The following is an 18,647-nucleotide window of genomic DNA, read 5'->3' as shown; positions in this document are numbered from 1 at the left end:
TCAAAGCTCATAAACTTGGTCATTGAGTGACTGTATGTCAAGGTTAGAAACAGTCGGCGGAGCGAAAAACAACTAACTTTTTACATGGGAAAATATAAACTGCAGTCATTCTTACACTGTTAATGGCAGGGTTCTCAAACTTCACACAGTTGGTCAATAGGTGACTGGGATTAAAGAGAAACTCCGACCAAAAATTGAACTTTATCCCATTCAGTAGCTGATACCCCCTTTTACATGAGAAATCTATTCCTTTTCCCAAACAGACCATCAAGGGGCACTGTATGACTGATATTGTGATGAAACCCCTCCCACAAGTAACCCCTCCCACAAGAAAAGTTCGAACTTTTGTGGGAAATAGCTGTTTACAGCTGTTTCCAACTGCCAAAAACCATGCAGCAGCTACATCACCTGCCAACAGTAAAATGTTCACTGGAGTTCCTCTTTAATATTCTGAAAAGTGGGTGGAGCCTACAGCAGCCAATCAAAATTCACCTATTGATTTTCAAGGGGAATATTGAAACTGCTGCCATTCTTACACTGTTAATGGCAGAGGCCTCAAATCTGCTACAGTCATTAAAGAGGAACTCCAGTGAACATTTTTACTGTTGGCAGGTGATGTAGCTGCTGCATGGTTTTGGCAGTTGGAAACAGCTGTAACAGCTATTTTCCACAATGCAACAAGGTTCACAGACAGGAAACTGACAAAAAAAGTACGTATTTTTCTTGTGGGGGCGGTTTCTTGTGGGAGGGGTTTCACCACAATATCAGTCATACAGCACCCCCTGATGGTCTGTTTGTGAAAAGGAATAGATTTCTCATATAAAAGGGGGTATCAGCTACTGATTGGGATAAAGTTCAATTTTTGGTCGGAGTTTCTCTTTAAGTGACTGGGGTTCAAATTCACTAAAGGGGTGGGGCCACAAACAGCCAATAAGATTTATTTGCTGGATAAACTGCTTCCATTCACACAATTTTGATGCCAGGAACCCGAAAGTTCACAAACTTGATCATTGAGTGACTGTGTGTCAAGGTTACAAAACGTAGGTGGAGTCAAAAGAAGATTTCCCTGGGAAAATGTAAACTTCAGCCCTTCTTCACTGTTAATGGCAGCATTCTCTAATTTTGCACAGCTGGTTACTGGGTGACTGGGATTAATATTCAGAAACGTGGGTGAAGCCTAAAAAAGCCAATCAGAATTCGCCTGTTGATTTTCAAAGGGAATATTAAAATTGCTGCCATTCTTGCACTGTTTATGGAACAAGTCTCAAACCTGGTACAGTTGGTCATTGGGTCACTGGGGTTCAAATTCAAAAAAAGGGCATAGCAACAAACAGCCAATCAGATTTGTTTCATTTCACTGGGAAAGTCCAAATTATTGATGCCAAGGACCCCAAAGCTCACAAAATTGTTCATTGAGTGTTTGTGTGGTGGTAGGGTTAGGAAAAGTGGGCAGAGTCAACAGCAGCCAAATATATCCGGGCTTGCATGCATTAAAGGAATACTGTAGGGGATCGGGGGAAAATGAGACATCCTGTGCCCGCGCAGCCACTCACCAATGCTCCAGCCCTGCCTCCGGTTCACTTCTGGAATTTCAGACTTTAATGTCTGAAAACCACTGTGCCTGCATTGCCGTGTCCTCGCTCCCGCTGATGTCACCAGGAGTGTATTGCGCAAGCCCAGTATGGTCTGTGTCTGCACAGTACACTCCTGGTGACATCAGCGGGAGCGAGGACACGGCAATGATGGCGCAGTGGTTTTCAGACTTTAAAGTCAGAAATTCCAGACGTAAACCGGAGGCGGGGCCGGAGCATCGGTGAGTGGCTGCGCGGGCACAGGATGTCTCATTTTCCCCCGATCCCCTACAGTATTCCTTTAATATGAAGGCATACGCTATGATTATTGTAGCAACAATGTATGGGGTAAAACCCATGAGATCTGATAGGGTGTTGCAAATATTATTGTTATTTTATAAGTCTGCATATATTTTTAATGAACATGTAAAATTTTATTTGTAAAGTCCGTCCACGGATGGAAGAGGGCGGCACTCGGTGGGTTAAATGTAGCGTCAGCTCAGCGTGCTACCAGCCCCTGAATGAGTCACTTATGACGAAACACGTAGGAGGGAGCCGGGAACACGCTGATGCTGCGAGCAGGAAGGAGGCAAGCCTGAGTGGACACATTACCCTGTGTTCTGTGGCCAGGGTGTACGGTCTGTGATGTATCAGCTTGAGGTGCAATAAAGTTTTTTACCGGATTCCTGCGCCTGCCTGGAATGCTTTACAGATTCATATCTGTTATATGCAGAGTTACAACAACCACTCTGGTGAGTTTATTCACAAAGGGGGAGAGCTGCTCAGTGCATCTGATCGGTGGGGGCACGTCCCTGCGGAGTGCAGCACACGGTGTGATCTGTGTCTTTTAACATACAGTATTGAGCACTATGTGCGCTATTTTGTTTGTATTTTAGGATGCTGTCCATATTACATATAGTAAGAAGGACTGTTGGAAGTGCAGTTATCCTTGGATTTGTATAAAAACAAGAGAAAAACTGATCACAGATGATAATTACCCCCCAAATTAATGGTGTCACATAAACCACTAAGTGTAAAGAGAACATATTCACTTTAATTTTCATACATAAAATGGCACAAAGATATTATGACAAAACAACTAGAGAAAAATGAGCAGAGTCAAATCAACCAACACAAATCCATAGCTATGGAAGTAAAGTCAAACAAACAATCTCCGAGGAAGCCCTAGGCGTGCGAAACGCGTGAGTAGTGGTACATCCTTGGGTAAGTGGTCTTTTCCCTGCCAGGGCCAGTTTAAGCAACAATGGGGCCCCAGGGCAAAATAAACCTGGGGGCCCCCCCCAACAGATACCCCGGAACAAAAATCGGCATTAAGGGACCTTTTTTGCAGCTGGTATAGTCAGGGTGTGAAGGCTCAATCGGTCGGAGCTCCACATTCTGGCTACCCCAGCCTGCATGGGGTACAAGGGGTTAAAAAGTCTTAGGAGGGGGGACCCCACATAATTTTTTTTTTAAATTCCCACACATTAAACATAAAAAAAAAAAAAAAAAAAATGGGAAAATAGGAAAAAATGCCAGGGTTCTTCATACAGCCATATTGCGGCTGTATAGCGATCCCTGGCCAAAGCGCTGCGGCTGCGTATAGACCCCCTGGAAACCCCGTCAGGAAATGTATTGCTCTTTCTTTTGATGCATGTAAAATTACACTACCGTTAGGTTTGCTACTAAAAGTGACATTTACCGTATTTAAAAGTATACTTTTTTCCTTCGTAACTTTAAAATCGATTTTCTCAAAAACTATAAGGTCTTTTTGAAAAATAGTTTTTTCTTATTCCCAATGATCTCCTTAACATATCCTGCAAATTTAGGGTTTCTAGAATTTAAGGGGGATTTGCTATTAGCCATTAAAGTCGGCGGGTTTTTAAATGTGTATTTTTTTTCCTTTGAAACTTTAAAATCGATTTTCTCAAAAACTATAAGGTCGTTTTGAAATTTTTTTTTTCCTCTTGTAGCCACTGGGGGCCCCTACAAGCTCTGAGGCCCTGGGGCAACTGCCCCCCTTTGCCTCTATGGTAGCGCCGGCCCTGTTCCCTGCATGCATCTTTTATATTTGTATACTCTTTGCTATTGTTCTACATGATGCCCATACTGCAGGCTACCACTACTGGCCGTTCTATTGAGTGTGTATATGTACTTTGCTGATTATTACTGCTATCCAGATAGCCACTACCAGGTTGACCTATGCATTATTATATATTTGGATCATGATTATATGCCATAGTGTCTGACCGCTTGCTGCCCTTGTTTTTAATTGTTTTTACTTATGGGATAACTCCCTAATAAAGGTATTACATTACATTGTGGATACTAGCCAGTGCAATTTTTGCTATGTTTAGCCATGGTTGTCTTATTTACATTATGACAAAACAACCCTTTCATTAAGAATTCCATTAAAAGTCCCAAGTACATCAATTAAAATTACTTTGGGGCTAATTACTGACAGACAATTAATAATAATAATAATTAATACTCAGTGTTTGTGCTGTTGCATGTTTCACGACCAAATGCCTACTACTTCTATGTTATACACATTGTAGTTTGTCAGCATCAGTTATGTTCTTGCCTTGAGGCCTACTCTGCTGAAGGACCGATCTCAGATATGACTTGTATTACGGAATTCCCTTTTAGAAAGAAGCTAGTGGCTTATAAAGAAGTTCCTGCTCAATCAGAAAGATTTATATACAGGATCTTCTCAAAAAATTAGCATATTGTGATAAAGTTCATTATTTTCTGTAATGTACTGATAAACATTATACTTTTTTTATATTTTAGATTCAAATACACACAACTGAAGTAGTTCAAGCCTTTTATTGTTTTAATATTGATGATTTTGGCATACAGCTCATGAAAACCCAAATTTCCTATCTCAAAAAATTAGCATATTTCATCCGACCAATAAAAGAAAAGTATTTTTAAAACAAAAAAAGTCAACATTCAAATAATTATGTTCAGTTATGCACTCAATACTTGGTCGGGAATCCTTTTGCAGAAATGACTGCTTCAATGCGGCGTGGCATGGAGGCAATCAGCCTGTGGCACTGCTCAGGTGTTATGGAGGCCCAGGATGCTTCGATAGCGGCCTTAAGCTCATCCAGAGTGTTGGGTCTTGCGTCTCTCAACTTTCTCTTCACAATATCCCACAGATTCTCTATGGGGTTCAGGTCAGGAGAGTTGAGCACAGTAATACCATGGTCAGTAACCCATTTACCAGTGGTTTTGGCACTGTGAGCAGGTGCCAGGTCGTGCTGAAAAATAAAATCTTCATCTCCATAAAGCTTTTCAACAGATGGAAGCATGAAGTGCCCCAAAATCTCCTGATAGCTAGCTGCATTGACCCTGCCCTTGATAAAACACAGTGGACCAACACCAGCAGCTCAAACTTTAGTGAATTGAGGGTAGGCACACCAATTAATCACTTGTGTCGGGTGCTTGGTATTATGGCATAGGCAGCCAACCACAATCGATAACATCCAAGTATACCAGCACACCGTCTTCTTAAATAAACAAGCTCTTTTATTGAGCCATCATATCCACATATACACCGACAATTGTTTCGGGGGCCTCGCAGGGTCCCCCTTCATCAAGGCTTGTGGTTAGTGGATGTCAACACCAGCAGCTGACATGGCACCCCAGACCATCACTGACTGTGGGTACTTGACACTGGACTTCAGGCATTTTGGCATTTCCCTCTCCCCAGTCCTCCTCCAGACTCTGGCACCTTGATTTCCAAATGACATGTAAAAGTTGCTTTCATCCGAAAAAAGTACTTTGGACCACTAAGCAACAGTCCAGTGCTGCTTCTCTGTAGCCCAGGTCAGGCGCTTCTGCCGCTGTTTCTGGTTCAAAAGTGGGTTCATGCTTCCATCTGCTGAAAAGCTTTATGGAGATGAAGATTTCATTTTTCAGCACGACCTGGCACCTGCTCACAGTGCCAAAACCACTGGTAAATGGTTTACTGACCATGGTATTACTGTGCTCAGTTGGCCTGCCAACTCTCCTGACCTGCACCCCATAGAGAATCTGGGGGATATTGTGAAGAGAAAGTTGAGAGACGCAAAACCGAACACTCTGGATGAGCTTAAGGCCGCTATTGAAGCATCCTGGGCCTCCATAACACCTGAGCAGTGCCACAGGCTGATTGCCTCCATGCCACGCCGCATTGAAGCAGTCATTTCTGCAAAAGGATTCCCGACCAAGTATTGAGTGCATAACTGAACATAATTATTTGAAGGTTGACTTTTTTTGTTTTAAAAACACTTTTCTTTTATTGGTCGGATGAAATATGCTAATTGTTTGAGATAGGAAATTTGGGTTTTCATGAGCTGTATGCCAAAATCATCAATATTAAAACAATAAAAGGCTTGAACTACTTCAGTTGTGTGTAATGAATCTAAAATATGTGAAAGTCTAATGTTTATCAGTACATTACAGAAAATAATGAACTTTATCACAATATGCAAATTTTTTGAGAAGATCCTGTATTTTCAGTGGACTTTGACTTCCATGCAGTCAGCCGAAACTCAGATAATATCGTGGTTTTGGCCTTTTAGGGTGACTCAGGTGTATTGAGAAGCAAAACAATGGATATGTTAATTTCCATTGGGTTGAACCAATGATTCAAACCAATCAGTGTTATGGTGCCCATACACAGTACAATAAAAACATTTGATTTTCCTGTTTATTTGACTAAATCGATCAAATCGAATGAAAGTAAAAAATAATCTTTTTTTTGATCAAGAAAAACAAACGATTATCCCGTTTTTTCAATAAACAGCTGATTGGACATGTTATGGTACTCATACACGGTACAATTAAAATGTTAGATTTTCCCATTTTTTTGACCAAAACAATCGAATCGAATGAAAGTTGAAAAGAATCTTTTTATTTATCAAGAAAAATGAACGATTATCCCGTTTTTTTCTATAAAAATCCAATCAGACATGTTGGAAAAATCTTTATATTCGATCTAACGGGATAATCAAACTAAATTATCTAATAAAAAAAAATGAAAAAATTGTACCACGTATGGGCACCTTTGGAAAAATCTTTATATTTGATTTAATGGAATAATCGAACAAAAATTTTCTAATCGAAAAAAAAATGAAAAAAATTGTACCATGTATGGGAACCAATATCCAGTATAATGTCTCCACCTATAAGTGGTATGTATTCTGTAAATATTCTGTAAATAAGTAATTAATATATGGTATGAAAATGAATGCTGTATAATTCTGTAGGAGATATTGAATGTTTGTCAGACCGTTCCATCAGCAACCAGCAATGCATGTCTGTCCGCAATGCTGCTAAGAATGAAAGGATTTTATAAAAGACTTCCTGTTCTCTGGCTGATCAACCGAATATTCTGATCCAACACTATGATTTCCTGACATATGCTATAGTAGCTTCTTATGCTACGGGTTTACTGTATATCAGGAATGGGAGACAATATTATTTGGCTGATTTACGAGATAATATCCACACAGTAGAAGAGATAATAAAAAGCGTTGATGCAATTATCCATCGTATCCATCTCCAGACTTTCCAGGCTTCAGCATACAAGGGAGGCCTTTCTGAAAATACAAAGAGAGAGAAGTGAGAGAGTATTGTGGAAGGTGGGTGAGGCGGGACTGGATTTAAACATTAGGAGTCTAGGCAGTGTTCCCCAACCCTGTCCTCAGGGCCCACCAACAGTGCATGTTTTGTATAAATCCATAGAGGTAATTAATCAGCTCTGCTGCGACATTAATTACCCCACCTGTGAATGTGTGTTTTCCTGCAAAATATGGGTGGGCCCTGAGGACAGGTTTGGGGAATTCTGGTCTAGAGGCACTAAACATTCCAGAACCTTAAAGAGGAACTCCAGTGAAAATATTGTAGTAAAAAAAGTGCTTCATTTTTTACCATAATTATGTATAAATGATTTAGTCAGTGTTTGCTCATTGTAAAATCTTTCCTCTCCTGATTTACATTCTGACATTTATTACATGGTGACATTTTTACTGTGGGCAGGTTATGTAGCTGCTCCTAGCTGTTTTGGCTGTTACAGACAGCTGTGAACAGCTATTTCCTGTCTGTGAACATTGTTCCATTGTGGCAGTTTGCCAGAGTACCGCGGTACTCAGAGCTTCTTGTGGGAGGGGTTTCAGCACAAAATCAGCCATACAGCGCCCCCTGATGGTCTGTTTGTGAAAATCATTATATTTCTCATGTAAAAGGGGTATCAGCTACTGATTGGGATAAAGTTCAATTCTAGGTTGGAGTTTCTCTTTAAACCCTGCCCATCAATACACATCCTGCCCCAACCTGCTTCCTCGTTACACAACTGGCAAACTCATCCTGACTCAGGCCTGGTGCACACCAAAACCCGCTAGCAGATCCGCAAAATGCTAGCAGATTTTGAAACGCTTTTTGTTATTTTTCTGTAGCGTTTCAGGTAGCATTTTGCGGTTTTGTGAAGCGTTTTTTGGTGTAGTAGATTTCATGTATTGTTACAGTAAAGCTGTTACTGAACAGCTTCTGTAACAAAAACGCCTGCAAAACCGCTCTGAACTGCCGTTTTTCAGAGCGGTTTGCGCTTTTCCTATACTTTACATTGCAGGCAGAAACGCCTCCACAATCCAAAAAATGCCTCACCCCGGGAGTATGCGTTTCTGCAAAACGCCTCCCGCTCTGGTGTGAACCACCCCATTGAGATGCATTGACCAAGCGGATCCGCAGCCGCAAGCGGCTGCAGAAACGCTGAAAAAGCCGCTCGGTGTGCACTAGCCCTGAGTTAGTAAAATGTCTAGCTTATATGCGACACAAATCGAAAGGATGGGAGCACCGAATGGCAAAAAGTGAAAAATGGTGTGCCCAGACCCAAACCCCAGTGCCTCCTGGGGAGCAGCTAAGTATCAAAAACAGAAGGGTCGGCACCACCTGTATTATTAAAGCTCTTTTATTCCATCAAGTGTATCGGCAGCAGTGACAGACCGCTGTTTCAGGGCAAACTCCCTTTCTCAAACTGCACAAGCCTAAACTGACAGTGAAAACCACACCCCTGAAATACCCCCAGACCAGACCTGATGGGAGACTGCAAAATAGTAAAAAAACATTCACCTAGCCGTTATGCTTTCAGGTTTAAATGGTGGACAAATGATGAATAACCAATCTACACTGTAGTGCCGTACAAGCCACGCCCACAGTGTCCACATGGTGCTCGGCATGCCAATCGCACATCTTGCCACTATTGTAGAAGCGTCACCTCTATCCGCCCAGCGTGTGCAAAAGACACACGCCCCCTTGCTGGAACGCAAAACGCACCCTCCTGAAATGCAGCATTCAGAGTAACGTCATTGGAAGAGGAGACCAATCAGCTACACAAGGGCGGCACCATCACGCGGAAGGAAAACATCCCACCGTCATAGACGTGTTCAGGGCCGGATTTACTATAAGGCACTGTAGGCATGTGTCTACAGGCGCCTGATGATGGAAAGGCGGCTTCCTCTCTCCTTCCCTATTTAGAGTCCCGAGTGGAGTGTAAATGAGAGGTTACTCACCCAGCTCTCAGCATTCCACTGACTCCCTCCAGCCTGGGGGCACCTCCAGCTGCCAAATACTTGGGGGTACCACTAGCTACTCAATACCGAGGGTACCTCTGGCTACCTAATGCTAAGGGACACCTGTAGCTACCTATGAGGGGCAAAAGAACTAAGGGAGAGGTGAAAGCCAGCACGCTTGCCATGCAGTTTGGTGAGGGTTTGTAGGTTCATGGAGGGCGGAGTCTAGGGTGCCAGGACATCTGTGCCTATAGGCTTCTGTGATGTAAATCCGGGCCTGCATGTGTTAACGCGCCAGCCTATCGGAAAGCTCATAAAATTTAAAGGAGAAAACTGAAGGAAAAAGTGCATAACTTTAAAAATAAGCGCATAGCTTAAAAAGAACCGAGATGGCATAAAGTAATCCTAATAGGACTCAGAGGCATGTCGTGTGCACAATGACATGCCTCTAGGTCATTGCATCGCCGCGCAGGGTGGGCTGGTAGCGGCGGTACAATGACCCAGAGGCATGTCACTGTGCACACGACATGCCTCTGAGTCCTATTAGGATTAATATTTGCCACCTTGGGTTCTCTTTAAGGTAAATACCAGAACAATTTATTAACAAAGCACAATGCAGTCAATGTCTCCTACCTGGTCCGCTGACTGTTATACATCATTTGTCCACCATTTAAAGAGGAACTCCAGTGAAAATAATGTAATAAAAAAAAAGTGCTTCATTTTTACAATAATTATGTATAAATGATTTAGTCAGCGTTTGCCCATTGTAAAATCTTTTAAATCCCTGATTTACATTCTGACATTTATTACATGGTGACATTTTTACTGTTGGCAGGTGATGTAGCTGCTGCATGCTTTTTTGGCAGTTAGAAACAGCTATTTCCCACAATGCAACAAGGTTTACAGACAGGAAACTGCCAGGAGTACCACGGTCCTCAGAGTTTCTTGTGGCAGGGGTTTCATCACAATATCAGTCATATAGCGCCCCCTGATGGTCTGTTTGTGAAAAGGAATAGATTTCTCATGTAAAAGGGGTATCAGCTACTGATTGGGATAAAGTTCAATTATTGGTCGGAGTTTCTCTTTAAACCTGAAAACATAACGGCTAGGTGAGTGTTTTTTTTACTTTTTACTATTTGGCAGTCTCTCATCAGGTCCGCTTTGGGAGTATTTAAGGTGTGTGGTTTTCGCTGTAATTTTAGGCTTGCGCAGTTTGAGAAAAGGAGTTTGTCCCGAAATACTGAAGAATATTTCACTGTCATTTATATATCTTTGTGATGTTCTCAATTTTTTTTTTTAGCTTCAGGGGTAGGGATGGATGAACTAGTTCTGCAACAGTAAGTTCCTGGCAAACAGCGGCCATTCGCCATTTTCTTTTCACCATGAATTTTCATGTCCAACATTTGCATTCTCATTTAACATTGAAGTCAATGACTGCCGTACATGCTATGCTAGAATCATTGCAGAACGGGGGCATTTTTACCATTGGGCGCGGGGGGAGGGGGGGGGGCGTGTCACCACAACCCCCCACAGCAGCAGAGCAGGAGGGGAAGCAACGCTAGAAGGAGGGGCAGCAGGGACAGCGGCGGAGAGGGGGGCCAGAACCCCCCTCCCTTACCTGGGTCCCCTCCTTCTGCTCTTTCCCCTTCTATGCGGGCGGCAAGCAGGTGTGGCGGGCGGAGAATTACTCACCTGACTTCCGCATTCCAGGCGCTGGAGATCAGGGTTACAGTTGCCACAGCTCTATGCCTTCAATGCCGCCCACTGTGCTTCCTGATTAGCGGAAGGTATAGGTGTATAGGTATAGGTAGCCAGGTATAAGTGCCAAGATAGGTATCTAAATATAGGTCCCCCAGTATAGGTAGCCAAGTATAGGTGCCACCAATATAGATATCCAGGTATAGGCCCTTCCAGTATAGGTAGCCTTGTATAGGTGCCACCAATATAGGTATCCAATATAGCCCCCCCCCCCCAGTATAAGTAGCCCCCCCCCAGTATAAGTAGCCAGATATATGTGCCACCAGTATAGGTATCCCTGTACGGGTCCCCCCAGTATAGGTAGCCAGGTATAGGTGCTCCAGTATAGGTAACGAAGTATATGTAGCCAGGTATAGGTCCCCGCAAAATAGGTAGGCAGGTATAGGTTAGCAAGGTATATGGTGCGCTTAGTAAAGATAGCCATTATAGTTGTCCCTAGAATAGGTATGCAAGGAACAGGGGACCCCATTAAATTTATCTACCTAGATCAGGTAGTATGGGTGCCTCCCAGCCCCTGATACAACACCCCCCCCCCCCCGGTGATCCCTGGTGCCATTATTCACCAAGCGCTGATCGCAGCAGCTCCAATCACAGCTGCTGCTGCCGCACACAGCCCATTCTTCTGTGCGGGGAGCATCGGCAGTCGGCATCATGACATCACAGGCTCCGCACAGAGAAGAAGGGGTTGTGTTTACGGCGTCAGCAGCTGTGATCGTATCAGTGTGGGTGAAAGGCTTGGTGAGTAATGGCGCCAGGGATCATTGCGGGGGGGGGGGGGGGGGGGATCAGGGGCTAGGGGGGACCTATACTACCTGATCTATAGATAGATACATTTAGTGGGGACCCCTATTCCTTGCTAATCTATTCTGGGGGAGAAAAAATCATTAGAAATCCTCCTGAGTGGCATGCCCAACACTGCGTCGGGCATATCGCTTTTAGATTTTTTTTTCTTGCCCGACACAGTGGCGAGCATACCAATGAGGAGGTCTTTTTTTGTGGTTTCGGTTTGCAAGTGGTGACTGCTGCTGGCAAATGGCAGCTGCTGCCAGGGAGTGGCTTCTGTTGCTGGCGCGTGGTGGCTGGCCAGTGGTGGCTGCTGCTGCTGGGGAGTTGCAGCTGCTAGCGAATGGCGGCTCCTGCTGGTGAGTGACCGCTGCTGCTGGGGAGTCGCATTTGCTGCTGGCAAGTGGTGGCTGGCCATTGGTGGCTGGGGAGTACACAGAAAATCACGTTGGTGGAGGCGCCCAAGATGTGTATTTTTTATCAGAGTTACATAGGTGTAAAACAAAAAAATTAAAACTATAATAAATAAAGGAGGTCTCTTACCTCCAAAGAAGACTCACTGGGTGGAAAAAGGAGTCTTTATTATAATACTGTATACAACGCGGGAGGTGGTGGCTACTGCTGGTGAGCGAGGGCTTCAGCTGGCGAGTGGCAGGTGCTGCTGGGGAGTGGCTGCTGCTGCTAGTGAGTAGCAGTTGGTGAGTTTCTGCTGCTGGGGCTTCTGCTGGCAAGTGGAGGCTTCTGCTGGTGAATGGGGGCTACTGCTGGGGAGTGGCTGCTGCTGCTAGCGAGTGGGGGCTGGTGATCATCAGTGGTGTAGCTAAGGAGCTGTGGGCCCCGATACAAGTTTTACAATGGGGCCCCCCAAGCTCTTTATACATAACAATTGCAAGCACGCTATGTATAACAATTAATATGGAGCACCAAAACTTCCTAATGGCAACTGCAGTGTCAAAGGTGCAAGAAGGGGATGGGGAACAGCTAGTTAATGATCACTACTATTCAAAGTATCTATAGAAGTGATTATTATGAGCATAGGACCAATATAGAGCTTATACTGTAGTTGCGGAAGGGCCCTTCGGGACCCCTCTGGCCCAAGGGCCCCGATGCAATCGCAACCTCTGCAACCCCTATTGCTACGCCCCTGCTGGTGAGTGGTGGCTCCTGCTGGCGAGTGGTGGCTCCTGCTGGCGAGTGGTGGCTCCTGCTGGTGAGTGGCAGCTGCTTCTGAGGAATGGTGGCTGCTGGTGAGCAGCTGCTGGTAGTGAGTGGCTACTCCTGCTGGCACAGTGGTAGTTGCTGCTGGCTGCCCCTTCACCCACCCTTTACTCACTATTTCCCACCCTTTACTCACTATTTTTTATTTTGTGTTTTCTGTTCTCTCTTCCTCCCTCTGTAGAGCCGTGGGAAAGAGAGGAGGGATGGGGTGGGGGGTAGGTCAGACAGCAAGGCCCCCTTCCAACTTGTGCACTACACCCACTGCTCTGCTTCCCCCTCTGCTCCTATGTACTGTTGTCCGATAGAAATTGCTATATGACAACAGAAAAATGGCTGCCGGAGTCCACATTTGCAGACATGTTTTTCTCCAACGGCTATTTTTCTGTAGATCTATAGTAGTTGTGACTACCATACATGCAAGTGGAGGAGGAGGCAGAGCAGATGCCTTGTGGTACAAGCCCCGCTCTCAGACCCGCCTTCTTCAACAACTCATCCAATCCTGGAATGGCTCTGGAGGGAGAGGAAGACAAAAAAAAATTGCTGTGCAAAGGGGGCCTGTTTGCCGGTCCCCAGTCACACTTGGGCCCCATACACCAACCCCTCCCGTGATGCCCTGATGGTAGCCATGATAGCCGTTAAATAATTTTTGGTCATTTATTAAAAAGCGCATATAGATTACAGTGTATATGTTATAATTAACAAAATGAGCAATGTAGCAATAGATCAAAATAAAAAGAGGATAAAAATCGTGAGAAAAAGGGTACTTAAGTTCAGGTAAGCATCCTTTGTAGGAGTACAATCTTAGGTGATTAGGAATCCCCAGCATATAGTGAGGCGGTGGGGTGTCCGGTACACCCTAGGGAGAACAATGACACAGAGACAACAGGGGCCCAGATAGTGTAGTAAGTTAATGGCTTAGATGTGATATAAAGAGTGAGCAAACACTACTCAACAAGGTGGGTTGCAGGGGGGAGGGGAAGGGGGGATGGCAAGCAACCACTTGGGACAGGTGGAGAAATAAACCAGACTCCATTCAGGGTGTTCCAGTGGGGACAGGATACAGTCACTCTCTAGATAAGGGGTCAGGAACCTTTTTGGCTGAGAGAGCCATAAACGCCACATATTTTAAAATGTAATTCCGTGAGAGCCATATAATATGTTTCAAAGTGAGACAGTAGGGCTCATGATCCTGTTGCCATGGTGATGTGCACACAGTTGATACTCTGGGCAGCGGAAGTGTCATACACGTCTTCAGCTTCTCTTGGGTTTCAGCAACATCAGCAATTTTCCCAAGAACCAGACAGGAGAAATACGGACTAACAGCTTGTACAATTAGCTAGCTGACTTGGGGGTCGATTCACTCTGTAGGACAAGATCACTGCACTTTGGCCCAATAGGCTGCTCATCAAGTGATAGGCAGCCTATTGGGCCAATCAAAGTGCGGGGATCTCGTCCTACAAAGTCACTGAACCTGACAGGATCCAGAGTGGGACAATTGGAGCAGCTGTTCGTTTTGGGGTAGCGCGAGTACGTTAGTAGTGCATGCTACAACAGTAGCGTGCCTACTCTGAAAATGTTACTTGTGCTGCCACACTAAGCTGTCCTTTAAGAGTGCATTGAGGCAGCCCTTGAAACTGGATAGTATACTAGTGGCTGGATAGTGTACTCGTTAAGAACTCTGCCTCTGATGCTGGAAATACACGGTACGTTTTAGTACCGTGTATCGAGCCGCTGATGGCTCGATTGATAATTTCCGACGTGTCCGATCACCCGCCGGATCGATTCCCCGCTCGATACCGCGGGCGGGACAATAGGAAAAAACGAGCAGAAGATAAAAAGTGCCCGCGGGGACCAGCGGGAATCGATTCGGGCAGCCGCGGGGACGAGCGGGGACCAGTGTTGCCAACTTTTCATTTTATTTTTTACTGACAAAGGATTTCTTTTACTGACAAAATCCCCTGAAAAATGGGCGTGGTCACGCAACAGAATGTGGGCATGGTCATGGGTGGAGCCGAATATACATGATTTTAGTAGTGCTGTAAAAGGTCTGCCAGGGAAGTTTGAGCTCTGCCATAGTGTTCCCCCCCCCCCTTCCCCCAAAATACATGTAATCTTACAGCATTTCACCAAAAATCCACGTAATCTGGCAGAGGTTCTTCCAAAATACAGATAATATGGCAGTGGTTCCCTAAAAATAGATGTAATCTGGCAGCAGCAATTACCCCAACACACACATAATCTGGCTGCAGTTCCCCAAAATACACTTAATCTGACAGCAGTGGTTCCCCAAAAATAGGTAGCCAGGTGTCCCCAGAATAGGTGGCCAGGCGCTTAGATGTCCGCCAGAACAGGTAGCCAGGGGTAGAGATGTCCCCCAGAACAGGTAGCCAGGGGTAGAGATGTCCCCAGAACAGGTAGCCAGGGGTAGAGATGTCCCTAGAACAGGTAGCCAGGGGTAGAGATGTCCCTAGGACAGGTAGCCAGGTGTAGAGATGTCCCTAGAACAGGTAGCCAGGGGTAGAGATGTCCCCAGAACAGGTAGCCAGGGGCTTAGATGTCCCCCAGAGCAGGTAGCCAGGGGTAGAGATGTCCCCAGAACAGGTAGCCAGAGGTAGAGATGTCTCCAGAACAGTAAACCAGAGGCAGAGATGTCTCCAGAACAGGTAGCCAGGGGTAGAGATGTCCCCAGAACAGGTAGCCAGGTGTCTCCTCCCCCCCCCCCCCCCAGCAGGAGGGGAGCAGCGCAGAGAAGAGGGAGCGATCATGGGCACAGCTGTGCGGAAGGAGGGACGTCCCCCCCCCTCACCTTAGGGCTCCCGCTCGCTCGCTCTTCCCTCCAGAACTAGTCTTGTGTGGCGGCTGGCAGCGGGCAGAACTTACCTCTGTCTTGTTGCAGGCGCGGGATGGTCTCTCTGCATTTGCCGCTAGTCTGGTCTGGTCTAGAGCAGAGCAGCGGCACCAGAACTTCCGCCGCTTGGAGCGAGATGGAGGTAAGTTCCGCCCGCTGCCAGCCGCCACACAAGACTAGTTCTGGAGGGGAGAGCGAGGGAGAGAGAGCCCTAAGGTGAGGGAAGGGGGGGGTGAGCGTCCCCTCTTTCCCACAGCTGTGCCCACCGCTCTCCCTCTTCTCTGCGCTGCTCTCCTCCTGCTCACAGGGCGGCTGATTGGCTGTGCTTACGGACGCTGCTGAATTCCTTACGGAATTCACGGGCAGCTAAATTTGTAACAAAATTTACGGTATGCAAGTAAATTTACGGACGGTTGGCAACACTGCACATATACAGCCCAGGGATTCTGTGGCAGGAGGATAATGGAGGAGACTTCAAGCAATAGCATTTTACCTGATTTCTGGGTATATGTGATGCATGCCAGACCTTCCAGGAAGCATCAGCCTGGGAAGGAGGAGAGGCTGGGCACTGATGCGAGGAGAGGCTGGGCACTGATGCGAGGAGAGGACTTGGAAATACAGTCACAAAGCAGTGTCTGCAATATAGACAAGTAAATGCCAGTCTAGGTGGGGATGATGAGGAACCAAGCAGAGGAGAGACACTTTCAGACAGGGAGAGACAGTTCTCCCTGCTAGCAGCACATGGGGTCACTCAGAGATTCAAGAAGGGGCTGGGGAAGGTGCATATAACAAACACAAAACAAAGCAGCTTAGCACAGATAAGAGGGGAGAGGAGTCCTCTCCAGTTACTGAGGAGAGCACAAACCTCTCTGTGCTCGGGTGTGTTGCTCATGTATCTCTCTTGCTGTGTGCCACTGTTTTCTCTTCAATGCATTGCTGGGCATACACGGCTCGTTCATGCGCCGGTATCGAGCTAGCGGCTCAAGGCCGTCGCGTCACCGTTCGTCCGCGCGGATCGATTCCCGCTCGTCCCCGCGGGCGCTTCTTATCAGCGCTTCGTTTTTTTCTATTGTCTGCCCGCAGGGATCGAGCGCGGTATCGATCCGCCGCGGTGATCGGACAGGTTGGATCTTATCAATCGAGCCATCAGCGGCTCGATTGATAAGAACTATCTAACCGTGTATGCCCAGCATAACTCCGAAGTCCATATGATACTGGGGGTGGAGCCCAGCCCACGGAAGAAAGGAGAGGCTGGGAGGGACAAAAGCTGGGCTGCTGTTGGATGGCTGAGGGGCGGGACTGGAGTCTCTCTACCTCTCGGCCAGCTCTGTATCTCTGTCAGCTGTGTGGCTGGCGGCCCCGCCCTCCCCCCGCTGGGATGTATTTTTACGGATGCCACCCTGACCCTTACGGACTTCACGGGCAGGCAAAATTACCTTTATATTTACAGCCAGCCCGTAAATTAATGGACGGTTGGCAACACTGGCGGGGACGCGCCAGAATCGAGCCACGTACCGTGTATTCCCAGCATAACACAGAAGATCTGCGTACAAATCTTGTCTCTTCCTGTTTGGTTAGCCAGCACCTATTCATTAGGAGACCTTGGGCAAGACTCCCTAGTGGCTGCAGCTCTACCACTTTGAGCCTGCCAGGAGGAAACCACAATACTGTATAAATGTTATTTGTCTTTGGAAAAATCCATAGTGTTCCTACATGGGCCAACTGATTTGCAATTTCTCAGTTCTGCCATGGCAACTACTGCTTTCCAAGCCTCTGCCTGAGCCCAGCTCTGTTGTTCATCTGTTTATGCTAAGATAGATAGAAAGATCCTAGATAGATTGATAGATAGAGAGTCATGATGGATGGAAATAATATAGAAGACATACTGCCTAATTTTGTTATTTGGGATAAATGGCTTCCTAATCTAGTCACATGATGATCAGTGAGTTGCAAATAACTGCAGCTTACATGCATATGTGATGCAGGCCAGACTGCATGCAGCTGGGAATTGGGACATTCATAATATAATTTGCATTACGTTTTGCAAAGTTAAAGTCATGCAAGGCAGAATTTTAAGCATTTCTCTGATTATCTCCATATGGGGAACATGGTTTGCGCTTTATAAATCCACATTAATAATAATAATAATTCTGTTATTTGGGGATGTGCTGTTTAATTGGGATCTAAGATTTAGAAATAAGAAGAGTTTATTGTGGATTCGGAACACACTGTGCAACTTATAAAGGGGTTGATTCATTAATGGAGTTATCACGCAATAATACATAAAATAAGGGCTACTTACCCGGGGCTTCGTCCAGCCCCAAGCTCCCAGCATGTCCCTCACCGCAGCTCTCCCCGCAGCCGTTCGCCGCATCTGCCTCCCGGTCCGCGGTGATGACGTCAGGCCGACCTCCTGGTTGGCCTGTACTGCGCCTGAGCGAGCAGCACTGTCAATCACCGCCACATGGAGATCATTGCCTCGCGCTGCTGTCGTTAAGCTGCGTTGCTGTAGCAGTGCAGCTTAATGAATCAACCCCTATACGTCCTATGGGTAGCACGGTGGCGTAGTTTTTAGCGCTCTAGCCTTGCAGCGCTGGGTCCCCGGTTCAAATCCCAGCCAGGTCACTATCTGCAAGGAGTTTGTATGTTCTCCCCGAGTCTGTGTGGGTTTCCTCCGGGCACTCCAGTTTCCTCCCACATCCCAAAAACATACAGATAAGTTAATTGGCTCCCCCCTAAATTGGCCCTAGACTACGATACATACACTAGACGATATAGACATATGACAATGGTAGGAATTAGATTGTGAGCTCCTCTGAGGGGCAGTTAGTGACAAGACAATATATATACTGTACAGCGCTGCGTAAGATGTTGGCGTTATATAAATACTAAATAATGATAATGACTGTT

The 18,647-nt window shown here is 45.9% G+C and overlaps 1 protein-coding gene across 1 annotated transcript in view; it reads right to left on the bottom strand.

The window, feature by feature from the left end:
• Window positions 1-6,787: 6,787 nt before the first annotated feature.
• LOC137545291 (uncharacterized) overlaps window positions 6,788-18,647 on the bottom strand; it is a 43,961-nt gene continuing 32,101 nt past the window's right edge. Inside the window, exon 6 of the mRNA XM_068266405.1 lies at window positions 6,788-7,162. Coding sequence (XP_068122506.1) covers window positions 7,041-7,162 — 122 coding nt within the window. The 3' untranslated portion in view covers window positions 6,788-7,040. The remainder of the gene's footprint in view (window positions 7,163-18,647) is intronic.

This window comes from Hyperolius riggenbachi, chromosome 2 (assembly GCF_040937935.1).
Source record: "Hyperolius riggenbachi isolate aHypRig1 chromosome 2, aHypRig1.pri, whole genome shotgun sequence".
In the NCBI taxonomy this organism is placed as follows: Eukaryota; Metazoa; Chordata; class Amphibia; order Anura; family Hyperoliidae; genus Hyperolius; species Hyperolius riggenbachi.
The sequence above is the reverse complement of the archived record's forward strand: the minus strand, read 5'-3'. Positions and strand labels throughout refer to the sequence as shown.